Source organism: Poromitra crassiceps (assembly GCF_964638095.1).
Source record: "Poromitra crassiceps genome assembly, chromosome: 9".
NCBI classification, from domain to species: domain Eukaryota; kingdom Metazoa; phylum Chordata; class Actinopteri; order Beryciformes; family Melamphaidae; genus Poromitra; species Poromitra crassiceps.
This window is the reverse complement of record NC_139630.1, coordinates 39,639,283-39,660,467: the sequence shown is the minus strand read 5'-3', so window position 1 is coordinate 39,660,467 and position 21,185 is coordinate 39,639,283. Positions and strand designations below refer to the sequence as shown.

Here is a 21,185-nt window from a genome sequence, read left to right as displayed (position 1 = left end):
GCCTAGAAGACAGTATATGCGTGTCAGCGTGTCAGCGTGTGTGCGTTCGTGTGTACCGCCCAGCCAAAAGTTTCAGTAAACGTAAAACTCGTGCGTACAAGTTTCCGTTTGCTCACAGTTTCAGAGGCGGTCGTGTGTGTGTGTGTGTGTGTGTGTGTGTGTGTGGGGGGGGGGGGGGTGTACTGGAGGGGGCCTCTGAAGAGTATTGGGGCTATTTGCTTCCCAAATAAATTTGGGCTCTGAAGGTATAACTTCAGGTGAAGATATGGGCTGCTGGTGGGTGTACAATGGAGGCAATGGAGAGGTCACTTGTAGGTGAACCCACCATATTAACAAAGTCCCTTCAAAACAAAGTGAAATAGCGTGACAGTGGTTCCACTTGTTTCTAGAATTTCCTAAATCAAGTGTCATTTTCTTGACAGTTTCCTGGGGTTTTGTTCCTGCTTCATTCTGCCTTCTGGAGACATGCAGGATTAGCTCACCACATTGGCAGAACACGTGTTTTAAGGGAATAAATAAACAAATAAATAAAAATTCTAAACGATTTGTTATGGGGAAATTGTAATGTGTAATCGTAACAATCTGCAGCATATCAATGACTAATCTGTCAAAAAGGCTTTAAAACACATTTTGTCATTGACTGTTCAGTTGTGCCTGCAATCTGCTTGTGCCAACTGTAAATAAAACAGACTCATTTCAGCACTTAATACAAAGAAAGAGTGATTTAATCTTTGCAGCACTGTTTCTAACAGCATGGTCAACATACATCATGGCTTTACAAACCCTTTTAAGTGGTTTATCTTCAACGCAAATACAATGAAATTGCCAAGGGCAAAAGCAACTGATAAGGAAGTTTCCAATGGTCACTGCAGGTCAGTTCACAGGTCTGTTTGTGGCAGGTTGAACAAAATGTCACATTACATCAAAGAGCTCCAAGTCTGTCAAATTGCCATGTTGCTGTATGCAATTAAAGTGTGCCTCCAAAGAAGAGACTCCACACACTGCAGACAGCTTGGGAGGAAATGGACAAGAAGCAGTCTCATGTCAAAGCACAATGCAGAAGAGTGACATTCCACATTAGATTATCATGTGTTCTAGCATTTTCTGTCGTGTTTATTGAACAAAATGCATCGCTCAACTCTTATTCAAGCCATTTTTCCATGGACAAAACGAATAATAGCCATTTTGGAATGAACAGACAACACAGACAAGAATGTCTAATGAATGTACAGTAAAACAAAGTGACCCTAAAAGTTGTCACACTGTGCTGCAATGCTAAAAACATCGATAAAATAATCTCCAAACTTCTGAACATTGATAGGAATGTTCACAATGCCGCGTGATGGCCAGCTTTCCGACTGGCTACACCGACGCAGCCCGATGATCAACAAGTATTTTCAATTCACATCAACAAAGTAATAGAACATAAACATACACACATGAAATGGATGTTTGACAGTCAGTCAGTGGCACAGGTGCCGTATATAGAGGTTGACCTGTCTCTGTAGGTTCACACAGAAAACCCCAACTGTATAACAAAACAAACACTTAACAGTGAAAGCAGATCAAATTTGGAATGCCATTTGATAAGATGATCACACGATACAGTACAGTACGGAAAATAACAAAAAGTCTGTTAATGACATTTGAAGCACGCCCAAACAAATCCTGCAAATTTCAGTGACTACATCATCTGTGCATCGATTTACGATGCCTGTCAGTAGTGCCAGCACTGAAGTAAGATGTGCAAGTAGTCCGCTAAAACACAAACATGTTCCACCGGGACCCATTTGGAGCTGCCTTTCAGATAAAAAAAGGTACACTTCTCTCAAAAATAGACGGCTGAAAGAAATACAATAAAAGCCATTTAAAATAAATAAAGCGGTCTGTATTATCGGATAAGCATGCATGCAAGCAGCATCGTCATACATACAGGTCTACGGCACAGCGTGTCATGGGGTTCAGAGATTGGTGTCGACGCTGATTAGCAGGAAAGCACTTGTGTGAGAAGGACAGGAGGACAGAAATCACACATGTAGCTCATTACACTAGCTTATAGAAATGTTAAAGACACTGGGCTCAAGTTTTTGAGTGCAGGTGTAAACTGTAAATAAGGCTGAAAAATATTTCTAGAAAATAAGCGGTAAAAAATATTCCTTACTCTTGCTCTCCCAGGGGTTCTTGCCCTGTTAGTGTTGTTCTTTTCTTTTTTATATATATATATATTTTGTTTGAACAGGTGCGTTGCATTATAAGAGAAAGGTAGAAAATATACATAATATATCCTTTGGTTAGGGAAAGAACACAATATTCTATACTCTCTATTCAAGTAAAAGTGATTAGGAATAAAGCCATCAGATAAATACATAATGGAGAACACATGCTTATGTTGCTCCTTTGAAATAGTGTATCTTTCTTTGAGGTTTGGGATGCTACCCTAAGGCAGTATGCTACTGACTTTGGGATAAATAATATTTACATATATATTTTATTTACGCTTGTGTGCATCATAATAACTGTTGTATAAACCCATTTCTCATTTATATATAAGCTTTCTCCAAGTGCACGAGTGGTAACTCGTGACAAAATCCTGTCTACTTCACACGGTTTGGATTACAGAGAAACTTCTACATTGTTATTATTATTATTGCACAAATAAGACTAGTTCAGTGTGCACGCAGGAATAAGACAACGTTAGATCTTACACAAACGCAGTGACAATAAGTTAGACAAACTGAATGGCCCTGAACACACTTTGTAACAACAGATACGGGAAGACAGAAAGATGTGGGTGACTTTTTGGCCCCTCCGCGGGTGATTCGTGTGGACAGCTCACAGAACGCATCGCGCACACGAGGCTGAACGAGCAATGCTAGTGCGCCGGTTTCCAAGGGGACCTGCGAAGACTTTGGTTCGGGCAAGTCAGATGAGGGGAGAGTTGAGAGTCAGATGGGCGAGATGTGGAGTAGAGTGGGCTGCAGACTGGCTCAGAGGGAAAGGAGGAGCGGGGGATATGGGGAAAAGAGAGGCATCCGGGAAAGGACAAGAGGAAGGAGGGAATTGGCGGGGGGGAGGGATAGCGGGGGGTTGATTGGGAACAGTGTGTAGAGGTGGGGGGGAGGAGGGCGATGGTGGGGCTCAGTCCTGAAGCAGGCTCTCCTCAGCAGACATCCAGCCCAGAGAGGGCAGGGGCAGCTCACGTCTGGAGTACTTCAGCTGCAACAGGTCGCCCACTTCACTGATGGCCTCCAACGCCTGGCACGGGAACAGGGAGAAGGTTATTCATCCTGAATACAACCAGGCAGTATTTACACAGATCCAATGTAAATTAAGATCATGCCTTTTCACACTGAGCCAGGAGAAAAAACAACCAACAACAAAACGGATGGTTCATAGTACAATGCACAGTGCCAGAGCAATTGTGCAAATGACACACGTTGAATACATTATTTCTGCTGTTGGCGATGGATAAAGTGATCAGCATGAAATCATCTTTTGATTTGTCGTCTTTCAGCGTGTCGGAGGAGTGAAGGAGACGAGGCTCTGGAGTAAAGGTGAAGGGAAAGCTCCCTGCAAAAACCACAACTGAGCAGAAAGTCCTGCCACTGCTTTTCCACAAGAGACTGCATCAGCGCCTTGCAACACTGCAGGACACCTGGAAACAATTTACCTTCCTCTCCTGACCTTTCTTCTCATTCCGTGGTTTGAGCAACAGTCGGGGCCGGGCTTTCCAAAGACGGAAAAAGCGGCTCCGCGAAGTGCTCAACAAAGGCAGCCTGATGCCCTTTAAATGGACTATTAAAACCGGTGTTGACATGCTCCTCAGTGAGATGAATGAAGTGTCTTTGGAGACAGAGAAGCCCGAGTAAAAGCCTCTGTCTGAGCCACACGGTAATATTTAGAGACAGCATGGCCTTCCACGTTCCTCTATAATAAAGGACATATTTGATTGCCTTTATTGTTCAGCAGACACACTCGCAGATATGCTGACTGACGCACGCACGCACACACACACACACACACACACACACACACACACACACACACACGCACGCACACGTTGGCTGTGACAGTCGGCAGCAGTCAGGCAGATCTAACTGACTGACTGCTGAGAAAAGCTCACTCAGCAGTCAGGCAGATCTAACTGACTGAACACACACACACACACACACACGTTGGCTGTGACAGTCAGTCGGCAGCAGTCAGGCAGATCTAACTGACTGACTGCGCACACACACACACACACACACGTTGGCTGTGACAGTCGGCAGCAGTCAGGCAGATCTAACTGACTGACTGCGCGCACACACACACACACACACACACACACACACACACACACACACACACACACACACACACACACACACGTTGGCTGTGACAGTCGGCAGCAGACAGGCAGATCTAACTGACTGACTGCGCGCGCACACGCACACGCACACACACACACACACACACACACACACACATACATACGTCAGGCAGATCTAACTGACTGACTGCTGAGAAAAAGCTCACTCAGCACTTTGAAGGGTAGCGGGGTCCAAACACACGCTCATCCCACAGATCAAAAACAGCCTCTTATGTCAGAGGAATCAAATTAAGTCTTCAACCATAAATGTCTCTTCTGTAATGATATCACCTTGATCGAGGGCCAGTGGTGAAGAGGAAAGACTTTGAGTAGAGATCATAAGTGTCTTTTCTCTTTATATCTCTGATGATTAATATAAACCCAACTGGCAGTTGCATGGTGGTAGTGGGTGTTCAGCAGCATTCAAACAAATGTGTACAGACAGTTTGTCTGGGGAACTACTTTTCTTTAGTCCTCTCCCACTCCTAACAGTGAACAAACACAGCTGATGTGGCAATTTGAGACTCTTTGCTTATTGAGGCACACCAGAGACGTGACAGCGCGAGCGAATGTGAAATGCTGTGTTCTGGATGCTTATCGGACCTATCGGGTGACTCACCGTGTCGAGCATCTCTCTGGTATGTGCGGCCGACACGCAGAAGCGCGCCCTGGACTCGATGATGGGTGTGGCGGGGAAGCCGACCACCACCGTGCCGATGTTCCTCTTCAACATCTCCCGGCCAAACGCCCTGCAAAGCAAACGGCACGATTAGACCAAAGAGAGCAACGCTCGGCACGGTCTGAAGATGGTCTCTGAGCTCTCAGACAATCACCGCCTTCTGAGACGATGTCTCTCTCTTATGTGGGCAACTCAAGTGAAACCATCAACTGCCTGTAAATATGCAAATATTCTATTGAGAAAAGGGACAAAGGTAAAGAAAGTCATAAAAAACATACAAAAGTGCAGGGGCCAGTTGCACCAACTGGTCTTACACTGGTCTTAAGCTAAGTTGGTCGTAACTTTACTACCTAACAGCTACGCCGGTTGCACCAAGACGGCTTAAGCCTTCTTTTCACTACGACCAGGCGTAACTCTTACGCCTGGTCAGGAGGCGTAGAGCCTGCCTGTCTCCGCGGAGACCTTTTTGAGTCCTTACCGTCATCGTCGTAACACAGCCAGTTCTCCGTCTTTGAAAGCACGATGTTAGATTATAACTAACTAGTTGTGTGGGTTAGTCTTCCCAAATGTTGCCGTTAATTTTTTAGAATTTAATACATAGAATTGGGAACGTTACATTCAATTTCATTCAGACTGTCTGTCTGGCTCAATCGCCGCCATTTTTCCCCCGGAGCGAGGGAGGGTGGGAGGAGGGAAGGTGTAGTGAGCACTTACAGTAGTGGCTGAGAGAGCGTAGTGGCACAGTGCGCTCCAAGCAGGTCGCGAGACACATTTTTCCAACATCATCCAATCAGGGTGCATTCCCTGGCAATTCACATGGACGCGCATTGCTACGACCAGCATAGTTAAGACCAGACGTAAGCCTTGTTGGTGCAACAGGCATAAATCCACTCTAAAGACTGGTCTTAACTAAGACCGACGTAGGAGTTACGACCAGCCATAGTTAAGACCACTTGGTGCAACCGGCCCCACTGGTGGCTACCTCTTTCTTTGATGTTAAAAATGGCCTCCAAGGATACGATGAAATGCTGCAGAATGAATGAGAATCACCTACCCGATCTTGGCAGGCATGTAGAGCATCATGGGCACGACGGGCGAGGCATCGTTGCCGTAGATGATGAAGCCTCTGTCGCGGAGTTTCCTGCGGAAGTAGGCGGTGTTCTCCGACAGCTGTCTGAGGCGGTCGGCACCTGGGGAGGGCAGGGAGGGGCAAACGTTCAAGTGGAGGCCATGTCCTGCTCAGACAACAGGAGCAGATGTCAACCAGAAGGTCTTTGGGATGAGTGCGAAACTCATCCGGAAAAAAAACAACGTTAAATCACTTTGCTTGAAATTAGAAGTTATTTTGGCAATGGAGAAAGTAAATGAAAGTATTTGTAGTGGAGTTAATTTATACTATAAAAAATAACTGATCAAAACTTTCATAGGCTAAAGCGGCAGCCCGTCCAATATTGCTTCGACTTATAAATTCCTTTCAGATGCAACTTTGAAGATGGTATTCAATATACCGCTGGTAAATTTGTTGTTTGTAGTTTGTTGTTGTTTTTGACATACCGTTAGAGGTATTATCGTGAATGATACGATGCACACGATACGGCACACCCCTACTTTGAAGTCCAGAGGTCAGGGGGGTGAAACTAAACGAGTATCAGTCACATGACCTATGGATGCACGCAAGGATGTCCTCACTCAGAACTGTGCAGTGCAAAGCCTCCTGAGATGATGGCGTCTTAACCAAAGAAATAGCTCCATTGCCAACAGTCAGCGACAGACCTCTGCCTGGCCGGGTTGAGAAACATGACGGCTTCAAAGCACCCCAGACACAACAAAGTCTGACATATTTACCAAGACTTTTACAGTCCAGGAATCCTAAACGCTTCTCAGCATTGACTGATTTTTCTCTCTTTTTTTTCCAGGAGGAGGGGGGGGGGAAGGGCGGCATATGATATTCAGGCAGATTGCTTTCAAGTGCTCTGGTATTCCTTTGATATTGGGCTCATATTGAAGGATGCCATGTCCGTCCTGTACCCTTATGTCCTCTCCACATTATTTGACTGATGTGAGCTTCAAACAAGAGAGACGTTCATTTTGATGCAGGCCTGTGGCCAGAACCGTTGCGCGGCCATTCTTAGCGTCTTGAACACAACACCAAACCGTTAGCAGGCAGCTCAGCTGTCACTCTGACTCGGTGTCTGCGTCTGCAGCTTCAAAGGCACACGCACTTTCAAACAGTGACTGGGCTGCAACCAATCAGACTGTCACTGTTAGTCCTCCACATGGAGAACTTGTCAAGCTGGGATAGAGTGCAAGGTTAGCCAGCTCTTCTCACAGAGCGGCCTGGAAAGACAGCTGATGCTATTGTGGAAAGAGCAAAGTAGGGATGGAGGTTGCTCCTAACCGGTGTCCAGGTGTTTAATCTTCTCTTTAATGGCTGAGAGTAGGACCCCGGGGGGGGGGGGGGCGGGGTGTTTAATCTGATCTTATATCAGCATTTTAAGAGAAGCGGCTACCTTTAAGTCCCACAAGGAGTTAAGGAGTACCGCCTTACAAGAAAAACAAGACCAGAGAGTGACCCGTGTGTGTGTGTGTGTGTGTGTGTGTGTGTGTGTGTGTGTGTGTGTGTGTGTGTATGGAGAGGGGTCCAACAGAGTTTGATCTGTCCAGATCTCTGACCCTCAGCGCCATGCCGCTTTGTACCCAGCTGGAGGGCAAAAGAGACACACACACACACGCACACGCACACACACACACACACACACACACACACACACACACACACACACACACACACACACACACACACATCTGAAAGCCATAAAGGGAGTGTATCAGAGTCAACACACTACCACTTCAAGAGCTTCAATCAGCCTGGGCCGACTGACAGAAGCAGGGAACTGTCCGTCCACCGCTTCTTAAAAAATGCATATTGGGAAAGATGGAGAAAGACAGAGTACAGTGCTGTGTTTGAAGATCTCCCTGACTGTACTCCTCCAAAGTTCACTTTTCAGAGGAAAGGCCCATGTTTTATCTCACCCTCGACAGATCAGCGAGTCAAACAAGAACGGTGATTTTCAAAAAGGAACTCTTCAGCTCGCCAAAGAGATGCTCAAAGTGTAACAGCGACCCTCTTAAAAATAAGCTGCATTTTGTGACTGCAGCCCAGTCTTGAAAAATTAAGTAATTTTCTGAAACAGGAAATGACAGGGGAAATTACTCTTTCAACACATCCCATTTTTACAGTAGCCACTAAGGTGATTTGAGTGTGAACAGATATGATGACATTAGATCTAGCCAGGCTACCACTCCTTTGTTTACTGGTGTATATTTGCCATAGTTGGCCATCGATAACAGTCTTTATCACTTGGCAGGAAATGAGAGATTGCAAGGGTAAACAACAGGCACATGGAGGAGCCAAAGGACAAATGTGGCAAAGCTGATGTGAATCTGGAGGGGGAGGGGGGAAGGGGGACAAAACAAAAACAAAACAAACAAAACACAACAAAAAAACATGTCGTCATGGTAACTAATACCTTCTACCAGTCAACTGCTACGGTTACAAAGTCAATGACACTGCATGGAGAGAGAGGATTACACACAGATTTCTGAAGGGTGAACCCTCGGAGCCACAGGTCTATACTGCCATCTTGTGGTCACTGATGGAAATCTATGTCAAACAGTGCCAGACAGTGTAATCCTGAAACCGACAAAAAATGCATTCCAAGTGACCCAGAAACTAGGACATTTCTGATTGGCTGCAGTGCAAGGGAAATGAAAATATTGAAATGCCCACAATGAAGAGCCCTTATAGTCCACTTAAGTGGTCACGTTAACTGAATACTTTTAATCTTTTACAGATTTGTTTTTAAACAATGACAGACAAATCTGAAGGCTGTCTGTAATTTTAACACAGCAGGTAATAATATATTATGACAGACTTCTAACGACCCTGTCTGTCAAAACGACAGACAACGAGAAAGTCTAATGCAACCTCTGAGTCCACTATGCACATGCTATTATCTTCCATTTGACATCATCTGCAGAGCCAACTCAACTCCACCCAATCTACATTTGTACCAGCTCTGTAACTTGCCTACCCAAAGGCCTCTGCATCACATGTGGGTGCAACAGTAAAAATGGTAAAAGTCATACAATATGACACCCAGAAACCTCCTAGTTTTGAGTACCACCCTGCGTTATTATGACAGGCTTATGAAATCCAAATACTGTACTGTGGACGGTTTCCCCCCACCTTCATGCTGCCTCGATAAAAGCCTTTTCTCCTGGCACTGGTACAGCGCTAAATCAAAATTAATCAAATTGTGGAGAGCGTTGTGGGCATGAAAGACAACAACCCAATTTATTTTACTGTGCCTTCTCATCGCAACCCCCCCCCCCCCCACACACACACACACTTTCCTCAGACACTCCAAATATGGGCAAAAGCACTCCACCAATCAGATGATTATGTGATTCTCCCTGTAGGGAAACTCAGGGGCACTTTACACGAGGACGGTTTCCTATGGTGACCAGTGTTGGGCAAGTTACTTTCAAAATGTAATATACTACATATTACTAGTTACTTTCATTTGAAAGTAATAAGTTACTTTACAATATTACTTTCTGTGTAGAGTAACTCGTTACTTATTACACTACTTTTGCATTACTTTTACCAAAACAACAGCAGCAGCAGAATGACATCGCTGCCCCGGAACCATCCAGAAAAATAATTTCAACCGCCTACAAGTCAGTGTAAACAATCCAAAATTCTAAATGTTATTCTTTTCCTTTGTTATTGTCATCTATAGCGGTTATTTGCATAAAAACACACAGTTTGATTAGGAAATGATTGTATCTTTTTTAAATATGTGCTTTGATTTAAAAAAATGTAACTCAATTTGTAACTTGAGTTACTTGAGAAAGTAACTGGTATAATATTACTGAAATCCTTTAAGTAATAAGTTATATTACTGAGTTACTGCTAAAAGTAATATATTACATGTAATATGTTACTTTTGTAATGAGTTACCCCCAACACTGATGGTGACAGGGAATTATTTTATCGTTAGTGCCTCCCTTTTAGACGGCGACGGTGAATTTGGGCTTAGGAAACGACACATTTTGAAACCACCCTCCAGAGTGAAATTCTTGGTGACGCTTCCCGCTGAGCGCTCCATGTAATCGCTTGAGACGGCTCATTTCAGGAACTCTGACGTGCCTGCACACGCGACTACGCCATAGCCGTGAGCGAGTTGGCAACCATTTTCAAAATAAAACGTCAGTATGAATGAAGTTTGGCAACATTCAGAATTAAGCTACACTGCAGCCAACTTCAGTTATATGTTCATAACGTTACTGCTGTGAGGAGCCGATGGCTGTACCCGGTCGGCATTTAACGTTAGTTACAAAAGCACGTCGATAGTGTTTTCTCACTGCCAGTAGCCTACAGTAGGGTTTGACAGATAGCTAGTCCGACCGGTGTCAGCATAGTCAGCACTGCCGGTCCTCGCTGCTCGTTAAAAGATTTCCAATAGGCGTTATTCTGATAAACTGGTCACATATATGTTACGTTCTCACCCGACAAATATTAAAACTTTAAAACAGTTTGGGTTTTTTTTTAGCTTGAAAACAGCTTTTTGGCAAGTCTAAATGACTGTGGTGGGCGGACTCTACTTCCGTGTTTAAAACCGGAAAGATGATTACGAAATTACGTCATGCAGAAGCGTCCTTGTATGGGCAAAGAATAATGGCCCATTTCCACCGCTGGTATCAACGCGGCCCCGCACAGCTCATCTCGCTTTTTTGTCTCATTCCATCGATCAAAAACGTGGACAGCCCGGGTTGAGTCGGGGTTGAGTTGTGGTGCTTTTGGTCCCTGCTCTGTTGAGGTTCCAGGGCTGTGGACCCGGTACCATACGGTGATGTGAAAACACTGCAGACGACTGATTGGTCAGGCAGAATCGTGTTTACTGTAGGCATCTACTGTCAATGCTGGATACCAGTTTAGTGGGGCTTACCTTCTCTTCTGTTATTTCCAGAATTTATTTCTTTTGTGTTGCTGCCTTCGGCTCTGGTGAAATAAAATCGATCTCCTTGCTCAGCTGGTTTTCAATTGTTTTGAGAGAGAAAAAGTCTGCTAGGCCGCAGGTGGGGGTTTTGCGAAGCCGCGGTCTTGCCTGGTGAGCTGCCGCTGGGGTTCTCCCCGTAGCGCCTCTCCCATCCCCATCAGTTTAAAAGTTCCGTGTATGGATTTAATTTTAACGTTATACATTATAGGCTACTTCGGCTATGGGCGGAGGGCAGATATGCGGTCGCTATGACGACCAGGTGTGGGCGGAGGCGAGTAAACTTGCTATGGAAACGGAGTATATATCAAGTAGAGCTGAGTAAGACCAGATCGAGTAGAGCTGTACTGTGCTGTTATATGTGGTGGAAATGAGCCATAAGGTGATCACACTGCCACCTAGCGACCTGGCATGTACATTACGGCGTTTTAAAAATTCAACGGCGCTCATGTAAACAGGGAGAAGGTGTGAAGGAAAAGGTGTGAAGGAAACGCTATTGTGTCGTTTCTTCCAGAAACTGTCCTCGTGTAAAGGGCCCCTAACTGTGCTTTTGCTTGCCCTCTCCACAGGCAGCAGTGCAGGATCTACGACAGAGCAGCACCCCCTATAGGCCTGGCAGGGATAGCAGGGCAGATGCTTGCCCAATCAGGGAGCTTCAAGGTTGACACACTTCTGAGTGATTCGACGCTACTGTATGCATAGCACTGGCATCATCACGTCCTGGACACCTACCCAGTGTGGTCCCGTCCGCTCCCATGATGGTCTCCATGGAGGTGATAATCTGCTGGGCCACAGGAGGGGGCATGGAGGTGGCGTACAGTGCGCTGTGAGAGTGGTTCCGCAGGTAGTCGATCAGCTCCTGACAGAGAAATGACATCAGGAGTGTTTTCAGTTGCCATGTACAAACAACGGCTACACACATGACAGCTGCACATGACAGGACAGTCACTCTCGTGTAGGGCTGTCAAAGAATATTCTATATTCAAATATATATATTTGAATATAAAGATTAAAATAATATTCGAATATGAAAATTAATATTCAAATGTATTATTATTATTTAAGAAATGATATACATTTTCTATCTTTATCTGTAATATCTGGTCGTACTGGTTTGCTTTGCCACACACGATAAAAAAAAAAGTATTCAAATATATTCGAACGAATATGTTTTTCTTAGAGGGAATATTCGAATATGATTTTGGGGCGATTTTGACAGCCCTACTCTAGTGTGGGACAAAACACGACAGAACCTCATAGAAGAGTAAACATAAAGACAGTACAAGTATACATTCAAGACAACGCGTGTAGCAACATTGTAGCTGGCATAATCCTGAGTAGTTTGAACACAATAGGATCAACATGATGATGATGATGATGATACTGTGAGTTTAGTTCAAAACTAAGGAAGGAGGATGAGGATCTGTCTGTGCAGTAAAGCCACTGGTGTGTAAAATACAACTGGATACGTATATCCTGAATAACTTCAGGGTAACATTTCAATAGAGGGTATGCATGTGATGTCACAGAGGCAGAAGTCACTGTGGGGTCACGCCCACTGAGTCACAGCAAGACTGAGCTTGAATGCAGTAATCAAACAGCCTAGATAACTGACACCTGCTGCTCAGGGAGGAACTTGACACTCATTTTGACACTCATTCCTGATTGAGGGGGCGTGTTCCAGTGGGTGTGTGCATACCCTCTATACTTTACAGGTTTGCACACAGCACAATCATTCAGGCAATAGAATAGACCATCATCTGGGCATGTCAGGAATGCCCTGATGTTGTGTGTGTGTGTGTGTGTGTGTGTGTGTGTGTGTGTGTGTACGTGCGCACATGTGAAGAGTGTGTGTGTGTGTGTGTGTGTGTGTGTGTGTGTGTGTGTGTGTGTGTGTGTGTGTGTGTGTGTGTGTGTGTGTGTGTGTTTCCTTTGCAAGAGAAATCAGATGAACTAGTCATTTTGAAATTAGAAGCTTTTTTTGGAAAACAGGAAGCAATCTTTTCCACTGCTGGTAAACCAATTGCATAATGAGGGAAACAATGACACACAGAGGGTTGGGTTTCAACTGTCAGGAACCTGCCCTACCAGGACCCTGAGGAGGATGAGTAAGTGCTGAAATTACAGCGATATCAGTGGGCCTCACCCAACAATGAAAACTGGCTCGGTTATAAAAAGGACAACTCTGTTATTAAAACTAAACCATGTCAGACACACCTTGGGGGAAAAAACTACAATCAAACAAGTTAGATCTGTAATATGAGTAAAGGAGGTAAGGAAGGAAGGAAGGAAGAGCGTCACACTGATACATGTCATTTAAATCCTCCTAATCAGCGCATTGACGTCTCAAACAATCTAAGTTTATGACCCAGCAATTAGTTACTAGGGTCACCTCTAAAACCACACCCCCTTGGCTTTACCTGTGTGACAGTCAGTGTTCACTAACCTTCTTGCCGCCGATGTATCCCCCAGCAGCACCGAAGCTCTTGGTGAACGTCCCCATCATGATGTCCACATCTTTGGGGTCCAGGCCAAAGTAGTCAACCACCCCTCGGCCATTAGGCCCCAGGGCCCCGATACTGTGGGCCTCGTCCAGGTACAGGTAGGCCTTGTAGCGCTTCTTCAGGGCAATGACCTCTGGCAGACGAACAATGGACCCCTCCATACTGCAAGGAGGAGGAATTCATGTAAAAAAAGAAAAGAAGGACAAATTACGTGTAGTCCCACAAGGCGGTTCATTAGCAGTTTATGTGAGTTGATTTCAGCTTTCTGAATCAAAAAGATTTTATATAAAATCGGCATACATCACTGCAACCGTTGCAGTCCATTCCAACTGTATTTGCAATGAAGAACCTGACAGTAAGTTCTCATGTTGTATGACAGCGAAGATGTGTAAGTTCAAAGTTACATTTTCAGAATGATATATACATACTATTATTGCTGATTATATACTTGCTCAATAAATCGTACTGAATTTGGTGAAAATACAGTTACTATGAAAACTCTATATGAAATGTGTTATGTGCTCTATGGGTATGGTGCCTTTTCAAATGAAAGATATAATAGTGCATCAGTAATGGCACAGAGTGGTCCATGATGCAGAAGTAGCATACTGTATGAGCAGGCTATCCTATTGGTTACTGCTTGAGCTCTTTGTTTAAGTGTGTACGTGTGTACGTGCTGTGCATGTCTTATTTGGCAGTTGAAGTATTTCCGTTGGAAATCCCTGTGGAAATCCCACTCCATTACATTAGTCAAGTATATTGTTTACCTCAGGTAGTTTCGCCGATAATTATATTGATCAAATAGATGGATTGGCCTTTATAAAGTAAGTACACTTCAAAGGACAAGGCAGGTATACTTAAAAGGGCAGTGGGCAGTGCGCCTTGCAATAACTTTCTTTATTTAGATCAGTGATTCCCAAACTGTGGTACCCCGCAGGGGCTCTGCCAGAGCAATGTCCGGCCCCCCTTTTGTGTGTGTTTACAAATAGTTTTTACATTATACACATTAACCCTGGGGAGTAGGCTTGGGCCGCCGATTTTTGGAAATAATTCACAATATTCTAAACAAAATTAGGCTTCATAATTACTGTGATCTTGCCTGGGGAATTTTCAAGTCATTTTTCAAAAATGAATGGGAACAAATGGCTTTTTCTCGAGGTAGAAAATGAGCACTGATATCTCCAACTATGCTGACTTGTTGAATGTGTGCAGACAATAGTAGAGGGAAAAAATGTAAACGAGGGACAAACCCAGAGGGTTTCAAAGTGGGAGGCGGGCCTCCCCAGGGAGGCTCCTAACATTTTCAGGGGGGGCTCAATGGAAGTGAAAAAAATATTCCATTACTTATTACATTAGTTATCAAAAGTTAGCAAATCACAGAATAGCCTAATACATGTGATTTGGTTAAAGAGATAGTTCGGATAGTAGTTTAAATGTCTTCAGACAGACCTTTTTATGTATTTGGTGTAGTCTGAAGTATGTCAAACAGCAATATCAGGCTAGAGAGAGAGAGCAAGAGAGAGAGAGTGTGTAAAAGACAGAGAGAGGGATTAATATATACCTGTATATTCCCTCCACTACAATGAGGATTTTCTTCCAGGGCCGGTGTGTTCTCGGCTGCCCATGAACGATGGCATCTCTCAGCAGCTTCTCCAGACTTTGCAGGTCTACAATACACAGGAATTTAGGGATAGTTTAGCTTTATGTTAATTAGCATAGAAGAAATGTCAACATAGTACAATGTTATTGTCAAACGGCAGATTTTATTCCTCTAAAGAAACGGAGCATTCTTTCAATTAAATTCTTTCAATGGCTGAGTGTCAATATTTTGTGATCGCAACCCTTTGGTTCGTTGTGTTTTGCCGAGTGAGTGAGTGAGTGTCCGCTAAACAGAAAGCCACACCACCACACCCTTTTACTGTGTGCATGTGTATAGTAAACACAATTAGATGTGTCAATGCATTGAGTGAAGCAATTTGCAGCAGACCCACCCTTCGTAAATGCATTTGTTTTTCTCTTGGGTAAAGCAGCTCAAACTTGAAACATTAGTGTTTCAAGAGATGCATTTGAGTCACTCTAACCCTCTGTATTCTGCGTTACAGCATGCTTTGGGTGCATCAAGTTGACACATGTGGTTATTCTTCTTATGTTCTGTAATGGTTACCATAGGTCACTCACTGTTGTGTTTGAAGACCCGGATGGTGGACCCAGACAGGCGAGCACCCAGCACCAGGGATGCGTGATTCAGCTCGTCACTCAGGATAAGACAACCCTACAAGAAGGTAGAATAAAAATAAAAATAAACAATTCCTTTCAAACTATTCAGGCAGAGTTTGGGATTTCGGATGAACACAAACACACTTCCTGTCTGCATTTCAAAAGCAGGAGAGCAGGCATTCCTAATTAGCCAAGAGGAAAAAGAGAGAAAAAAACAAACAAACAAAAAAACACTAAAATAGCCTTATTAAGAGCTTTGCTTACAAATAGTAATACCTAAGAATTTAATTGACTAGACCTCTCCAGTGGTGATGACTAATGACTTCCAAGTAAAGCAGTTTTGGATTATTCCTCCTTGACTTGTATAGAGGGTATGCATGTGATGTCACAGAGGCAGAAGTCACTGTGGGGTCACGCCCACTGAGTCACAGCAAGACTGAGCTTGAATGCAGTAATCAGCCTAGATAAGTGACACCTGCTGCTCAGGGAGGAATTTGACACTCATTTTGACACTCGTTCCCGATTGAGGGGGCGTGTTTCAGTGGGTGTGCATACCCTCTATTGGTTGTTGCACAAAAACACATGTCTGGAACAGTCTCTTTTTTTATTTGATGGGACAGTACGTGCTAGATAGCGACAGGAAGGCAGGTAGGTCTGTCTCGCAAAGCCCGGGTTCTAATGTATTTAGATATAGTGTACTTAGAGCAATCTACAGCCCGGGCACATGGTGCAAAGGAGTCAACCTTATAAAGGTGGAAAGCACTTGCTGTGAACCTCAAAAGCCTTTTAGAATGATTGCCATATAGGGGCGTGGCCTGGGTCCCGGGAAGGGGGGGGGGGTGTTATGTTTTGAATTTTGGTTTGTTATGAGGGTTTGTTTGTTGTGTTTGTCTATTTTTCGTTGTTGTTTTCCCTTCCTTTTGTGACCTTGAAATTGTTAATAAAAGAAAATATTTGATCACAAAAGAAAGAGAGGGGAGGACATGCAGCAAATGACCGCAGGTCAGATTGGAACCTGGGGCGGCTGCGTGAAGGACTAAGCCTTAACGGTACTACCAGGTGAGCCAGCGGGGACGCCGTGTCTGGAACAGTCATTAAGTCATTAAGGTCCTATATACTCTTTCCTCTGAGAAATATGTTACTTCTAATACATTGGGAAATGACGATCCCTATAGTAATCTGTGTGACGTTTTTAGTGACATGAAGATGTACGCATAACCCTGTGTGAATCCCAGTTTGAGCAAAAGGCGAAACAACAAAAGTGAAAAGAGCGATTTTCAAGCCACAGTAACCTCTTTAATACTGGACAAGATGGCATCTTAACAAGGTTTCTCATAATCACAGTATGAGCTTACTTTTATTATTCTAAGAGAATTAGTTTAAATGTATTAACCCAAAACCAGGTTACCTGAGTAACTGAATTACAGTATGAAGAGAATCTTCTGTGCATGTTAACATGGCCACTGGAATGTTTCGACATTTCATCGAAAGTCTTACATCAGAAACCAGGCTTTCTGAATTTAGAATCTAATTTTCGAATCACCGCATTACTTCTTCGGTGGACTGGCTGATTCCTCGGCGTGTGAGGTACACAAGGTTCTAGGACAACTTTATTTCCAGTTTATGATTTTTTTTAAAGGCAAAGTAATTTATTAATTAAGTCAATATTTCCAGCCCTCCCCCTAATGAGGAAAACGCAGACACCTGATCCACCTGCTGACACCCAACACACCCAATCTTTTCCACAGGTCACACCATTTCCTCTGCTCAATGAATGATTAAGTGCGTTACACAACACTGAGTTATATGCCATGACGTGACCATGTGAGCCAGCACAAAAGTGACAGGCGCGGTTAAGAATTCATCATCCCGAACTGATAAGAGACGAGGGACGTCAATGAAATCTTTATGTTTCTCTGTCTTTCTCGTAAGACTGTCAGGAAACATGTTCCTAGACCCACAAGGTACACGTGCCTGTCAGCCAACATGTCTACATCCTGTTCCAACGCTACTTAAGAGGCCCCGGCTATGGGGGCGGTGGGGGAAGGAGGAAGTGTGGACTTGTGTGTTTGACCTGTTGAGGTTAGAGCAAGAGAGACTAGCCAAATGTCACTCACCAACCCCCTTTCACTCAGAGTGTTTGGAAAACATTTGGCGGAAACTGGCATGTTGTGGAACAGTCTGAACTTTTCAGGGGCGGCCACTGATCTGAAAACACAACTTGTTTTCACCCCACATAGGAAACGGTGTGAACCTTTTACAGTAAAACTGGTTACAATTAAAAAGGAGCGGGGTGTTGTTTTAGACTAGAGAACAAAAAACAAGGAAGAGAAGGAAATGCCATACCTTCCCAGTGAGAGCAGGAATGTTCATGGAATTGGTGGCGAAGCCCATGCCAAAAGCCATGGATGACTCGACGCCCAGGAACCTGGCAACCAGCTGCTCCAGCTCCTCGTGGATGTCCAGGTTCCCTGGAAACAATAACATGTCAGTAACTGCGTCCGGCCACATCACCCTAGAGAGCTGTTTGCCGATGGCAAAGAACTAGCAGCATCGGAGGCCGGCTGTTGCGTCGCCTCACGTCGCTTGTGTCGGGGCCCCAAAATTGATCCTCGCACACGCGCTACGTCCTGCCGGTCAAGCTCCCCGCTGTCAGGTGTAAAGAAGCGGCGGGCAACTGTGCATGTGTCGGAGGAAGCATGGTGCTAGTCTACGGCTCTCCCCAGATCGGCGGAGGGGGTGGAGAAGCGACCGGGGCACCAGGGGGGAAATTGGCCAAGTACAATTGGGGAGAAAATGAGGGGGGAAATCAGAAAAACTACTACTACTACTACTACTACTACTACTACTACTAATAATAATAATCATAATAAAAAGAATCTGTCTGACAAAAAGTTGCAAATGCCACTGGCGTTGTCGGCCCTTGGTCTTTTGTTTCTGGAAGAAGAAAGGAAGAGGCGGAGGGGAGGCAGAAAAATAAGGAGAAAGCGCACTAAATAGATGATATCATACAGCGACACGCTCAAGGGAAGTCACTGTGAAGATATTTGTGTATTGGAATGCTCAGATGAGATGAAGTTGAAAAATAAGAAGAAGGTTTTGTGCGTGCCCTCACCTCTCATGCACCGTTTTGCTTAAGCGGACCACCAGCCAATCAGAGTGATTTCTCTGGGCACCAGCCAATCAGAGTGATTTCTCTCATAGACGGGCCGACCGCCGGAAAAGCCGCAGACGAGGCCAACTAGAGCCAACGGTGCGGGACACACCGCAAAGACCAGGGGCCGGTTGCACAAAGCACCTTAAGTTAAGATTTTCCTCAGAGTCCGAGTTAAGGTGTCCATAAAATAAAATTGGTTGCACAAAACACCCTTAAATCTTGCGCTTACGTTTTCCTTAAAATGTTAAACCTTAAGCAGAAGATTTAAGGGTGTTTTGTGTGTGTTTTTATTTTACGCACACGTTAAATCAGACTAAGGAAAATCTTAACTTAAGGTGGCTTTTGTACTCCTGAATGTACCACAAACAAGAGAGGGCATGGCCTTTAAATTAACAAGTTTTTAAAGAAGTCTGTTGTTATCATGAACTGAAAGCTCAGTTTTCCAATGAAAGATGACAAAATCAGGGGCTTCTTAATAAAAACCCGAACTACCCCTTTAAGAGAGCTTTTTCTGACCCTTACCCATCTCAGAGCGGGTGCTGCCCACTCCGACTCCATACTTGTGTGTGGCCTCAATAGCAGCATCGGCACAAGCGCCCGTGTTCTCAGCAAAGCCCAGGTAGTTGTACGAGCCCATATTGATGACATCCTTCACTACTTTGCCTGTGTGCCTGAGAGAGATAGAAAGAAAGAGGTGGAACCCGGACTCAAGTTGAACAGAAGTAATAACCTTCATCAACATGCATACCAGTCAAGGTTGCCCCCGGCAACAGTTTCCGATTCAATGTTGATCCTTATACTAGTCTGCCACATCATGTATCACGCTGCACGTACGACACTCACACTATACAATACTTTATTGTCCCAGGGGAATTCAGTTTGCATAGGCCAGCACAGAAGAAGAAGAAAAAACAAAAGTACACATTATACGCACCAGCAAGCAAAATATGAGACAACATCCAGTTATCAGTGCAGCCAATCTAGTTTATGTACATGGAAAAGGTCAGAGCAGATAATGAACTGCTCAAATGTATTCAACGGTGGGCACTGAGCAGTATATGCCTATAGGGAGACAAGCACTCAACTATGTTATTCATCAAAGCATTATTGCTCCTGTATAGCAGCTGGTCCAATATTCTCTGCACAGACTTCAGTTATTTCCCATTTGTTACCCATGAATTATCCCCATTCTTTAGCACTCTTAACAAGGTGCTGTCAAATGACTTGCCAACAGTCAATGAAAACAATGTATCTATATTTACTGTATGTTTGTGGCCTTAAATACATCCATCAAAATGTTTTAGACACTTTTCGCTTCGTCTGGATTGCATTCATACTGCTTCTGATTGGTGCGCAGTGTCTGTTTCACCACAATGTCATGTGACAGATACTACTGGTTTCTACTGAATCGTGCTTTTTGTCGCACCTTATCATCGGAAACAGGTCGATGACCTTAAGTGCAAAAACACTTGCCGCTAACATAGAGATTGGAGACAGCGAGATATACTGTACAAACTCACTCTCACATTCCCCCCATAGGTGTGAGGAGAAGTGTAGTAATCGACTACATGGACAACACCTTGACATGAATACTCATGCATAGAGGCATGCACAGACAGATAGACAGAACGCACACACGCGCACACAGACAGACAGACAGACAGACAGACAGACAGACAGACAGACAGACAGACAGACAGACAGACAGACAGACAGACAGACAGACAGACACACAGACAGACACACAGACAGACAGACAGACAGACACACACACACACACACACACACACACACACACACACACACACACACACACACACACACACACACACACACACACACACACACACACACACACACACACACACACACACACACACACACACACACACACACACACACACACACACACGGCAGCAACTCACTGGAAGGTCCAGTTATAGTCATGGGAGACTCTGTCTACCAGGTCCATCTTGGCACCAGGAACACTACAAATGGGCCGGTTCCAGTTGTCCCGGATCCTCATATACAGGTTCCTGGTGTAAAAGTTCTCAAAGTCCTGATACAGGGGGACGAAATCCTGCGACAGAGAGGAACAACGTGTATAAGGCTGCGAGAAGAGATGGACAGAGATGATAGTTTCTTTTCATTTCCTTTGGCAGGCAGGTCAGGTTAAGAGGAAAAGCTTCACAGGGTCTATCTGCAGGAATCCTCA

General features: G+C 44.4%; 1 protein-coding gene across 1 annotated transcript in view; it reads right to left on the bottom strand.

The window, feature by feature from the left end:
- Positions 1 to 728: 728 nt before the first annotated feature.
- The window catches only part of sptlc2b (serine palmitoyltransferase, long chain base subunit 2b), a 29,854-nt gene continuing 9,397 nt past the window's right edge, over positions 729 to 21,185 (bottom strand). Inside the window, exons 3-12 of the mRNA XM_083642491.1 lie at positions 20,896 to 21,050; positions 19,493 to 19,641; positions 18,160 to 18,284; positions 15,775 to 15,868; positions 15,158 to 15,263; positions 13,539 to 13,758; positions 11,825 to 11,951; positions 6,085 to 6,220; positions 4,971 to 5,100; positions 729 to 3,255 (exon numbers count right to left, since the gene is read on the bottom strand). Coding sequence (XP_083498617.1) covers positions 3,139 to 3,255; positions 4,971 to 5,100; positions 6,085 to 6,220; positions 11,825 to 11,951; positions 13,539 to 13,758; positions 15,158 to 15,263; positions 15,775 to 15,868; positions 18,160 to 18,284; positions 19,493 to 19,641; positions 20,896 to 21,050 — 1,359 coding nt within the window. The 3' untranslated portion in view covers positions 729 to 3,138. The remainder of the gene's footprint in view (positions 3,256 to 4,970; positions 5,101 to 6,084; positions 6,221 to 11,824; positions 11,952 to 13,538; positions 13,759 to 15,157; positions 15,264 to 15,774; positions 15,869 to 18,159; positions 18,285 to 19,492; positions 19,642 to 20,895; positions 21,051 to 21,185) is intronic.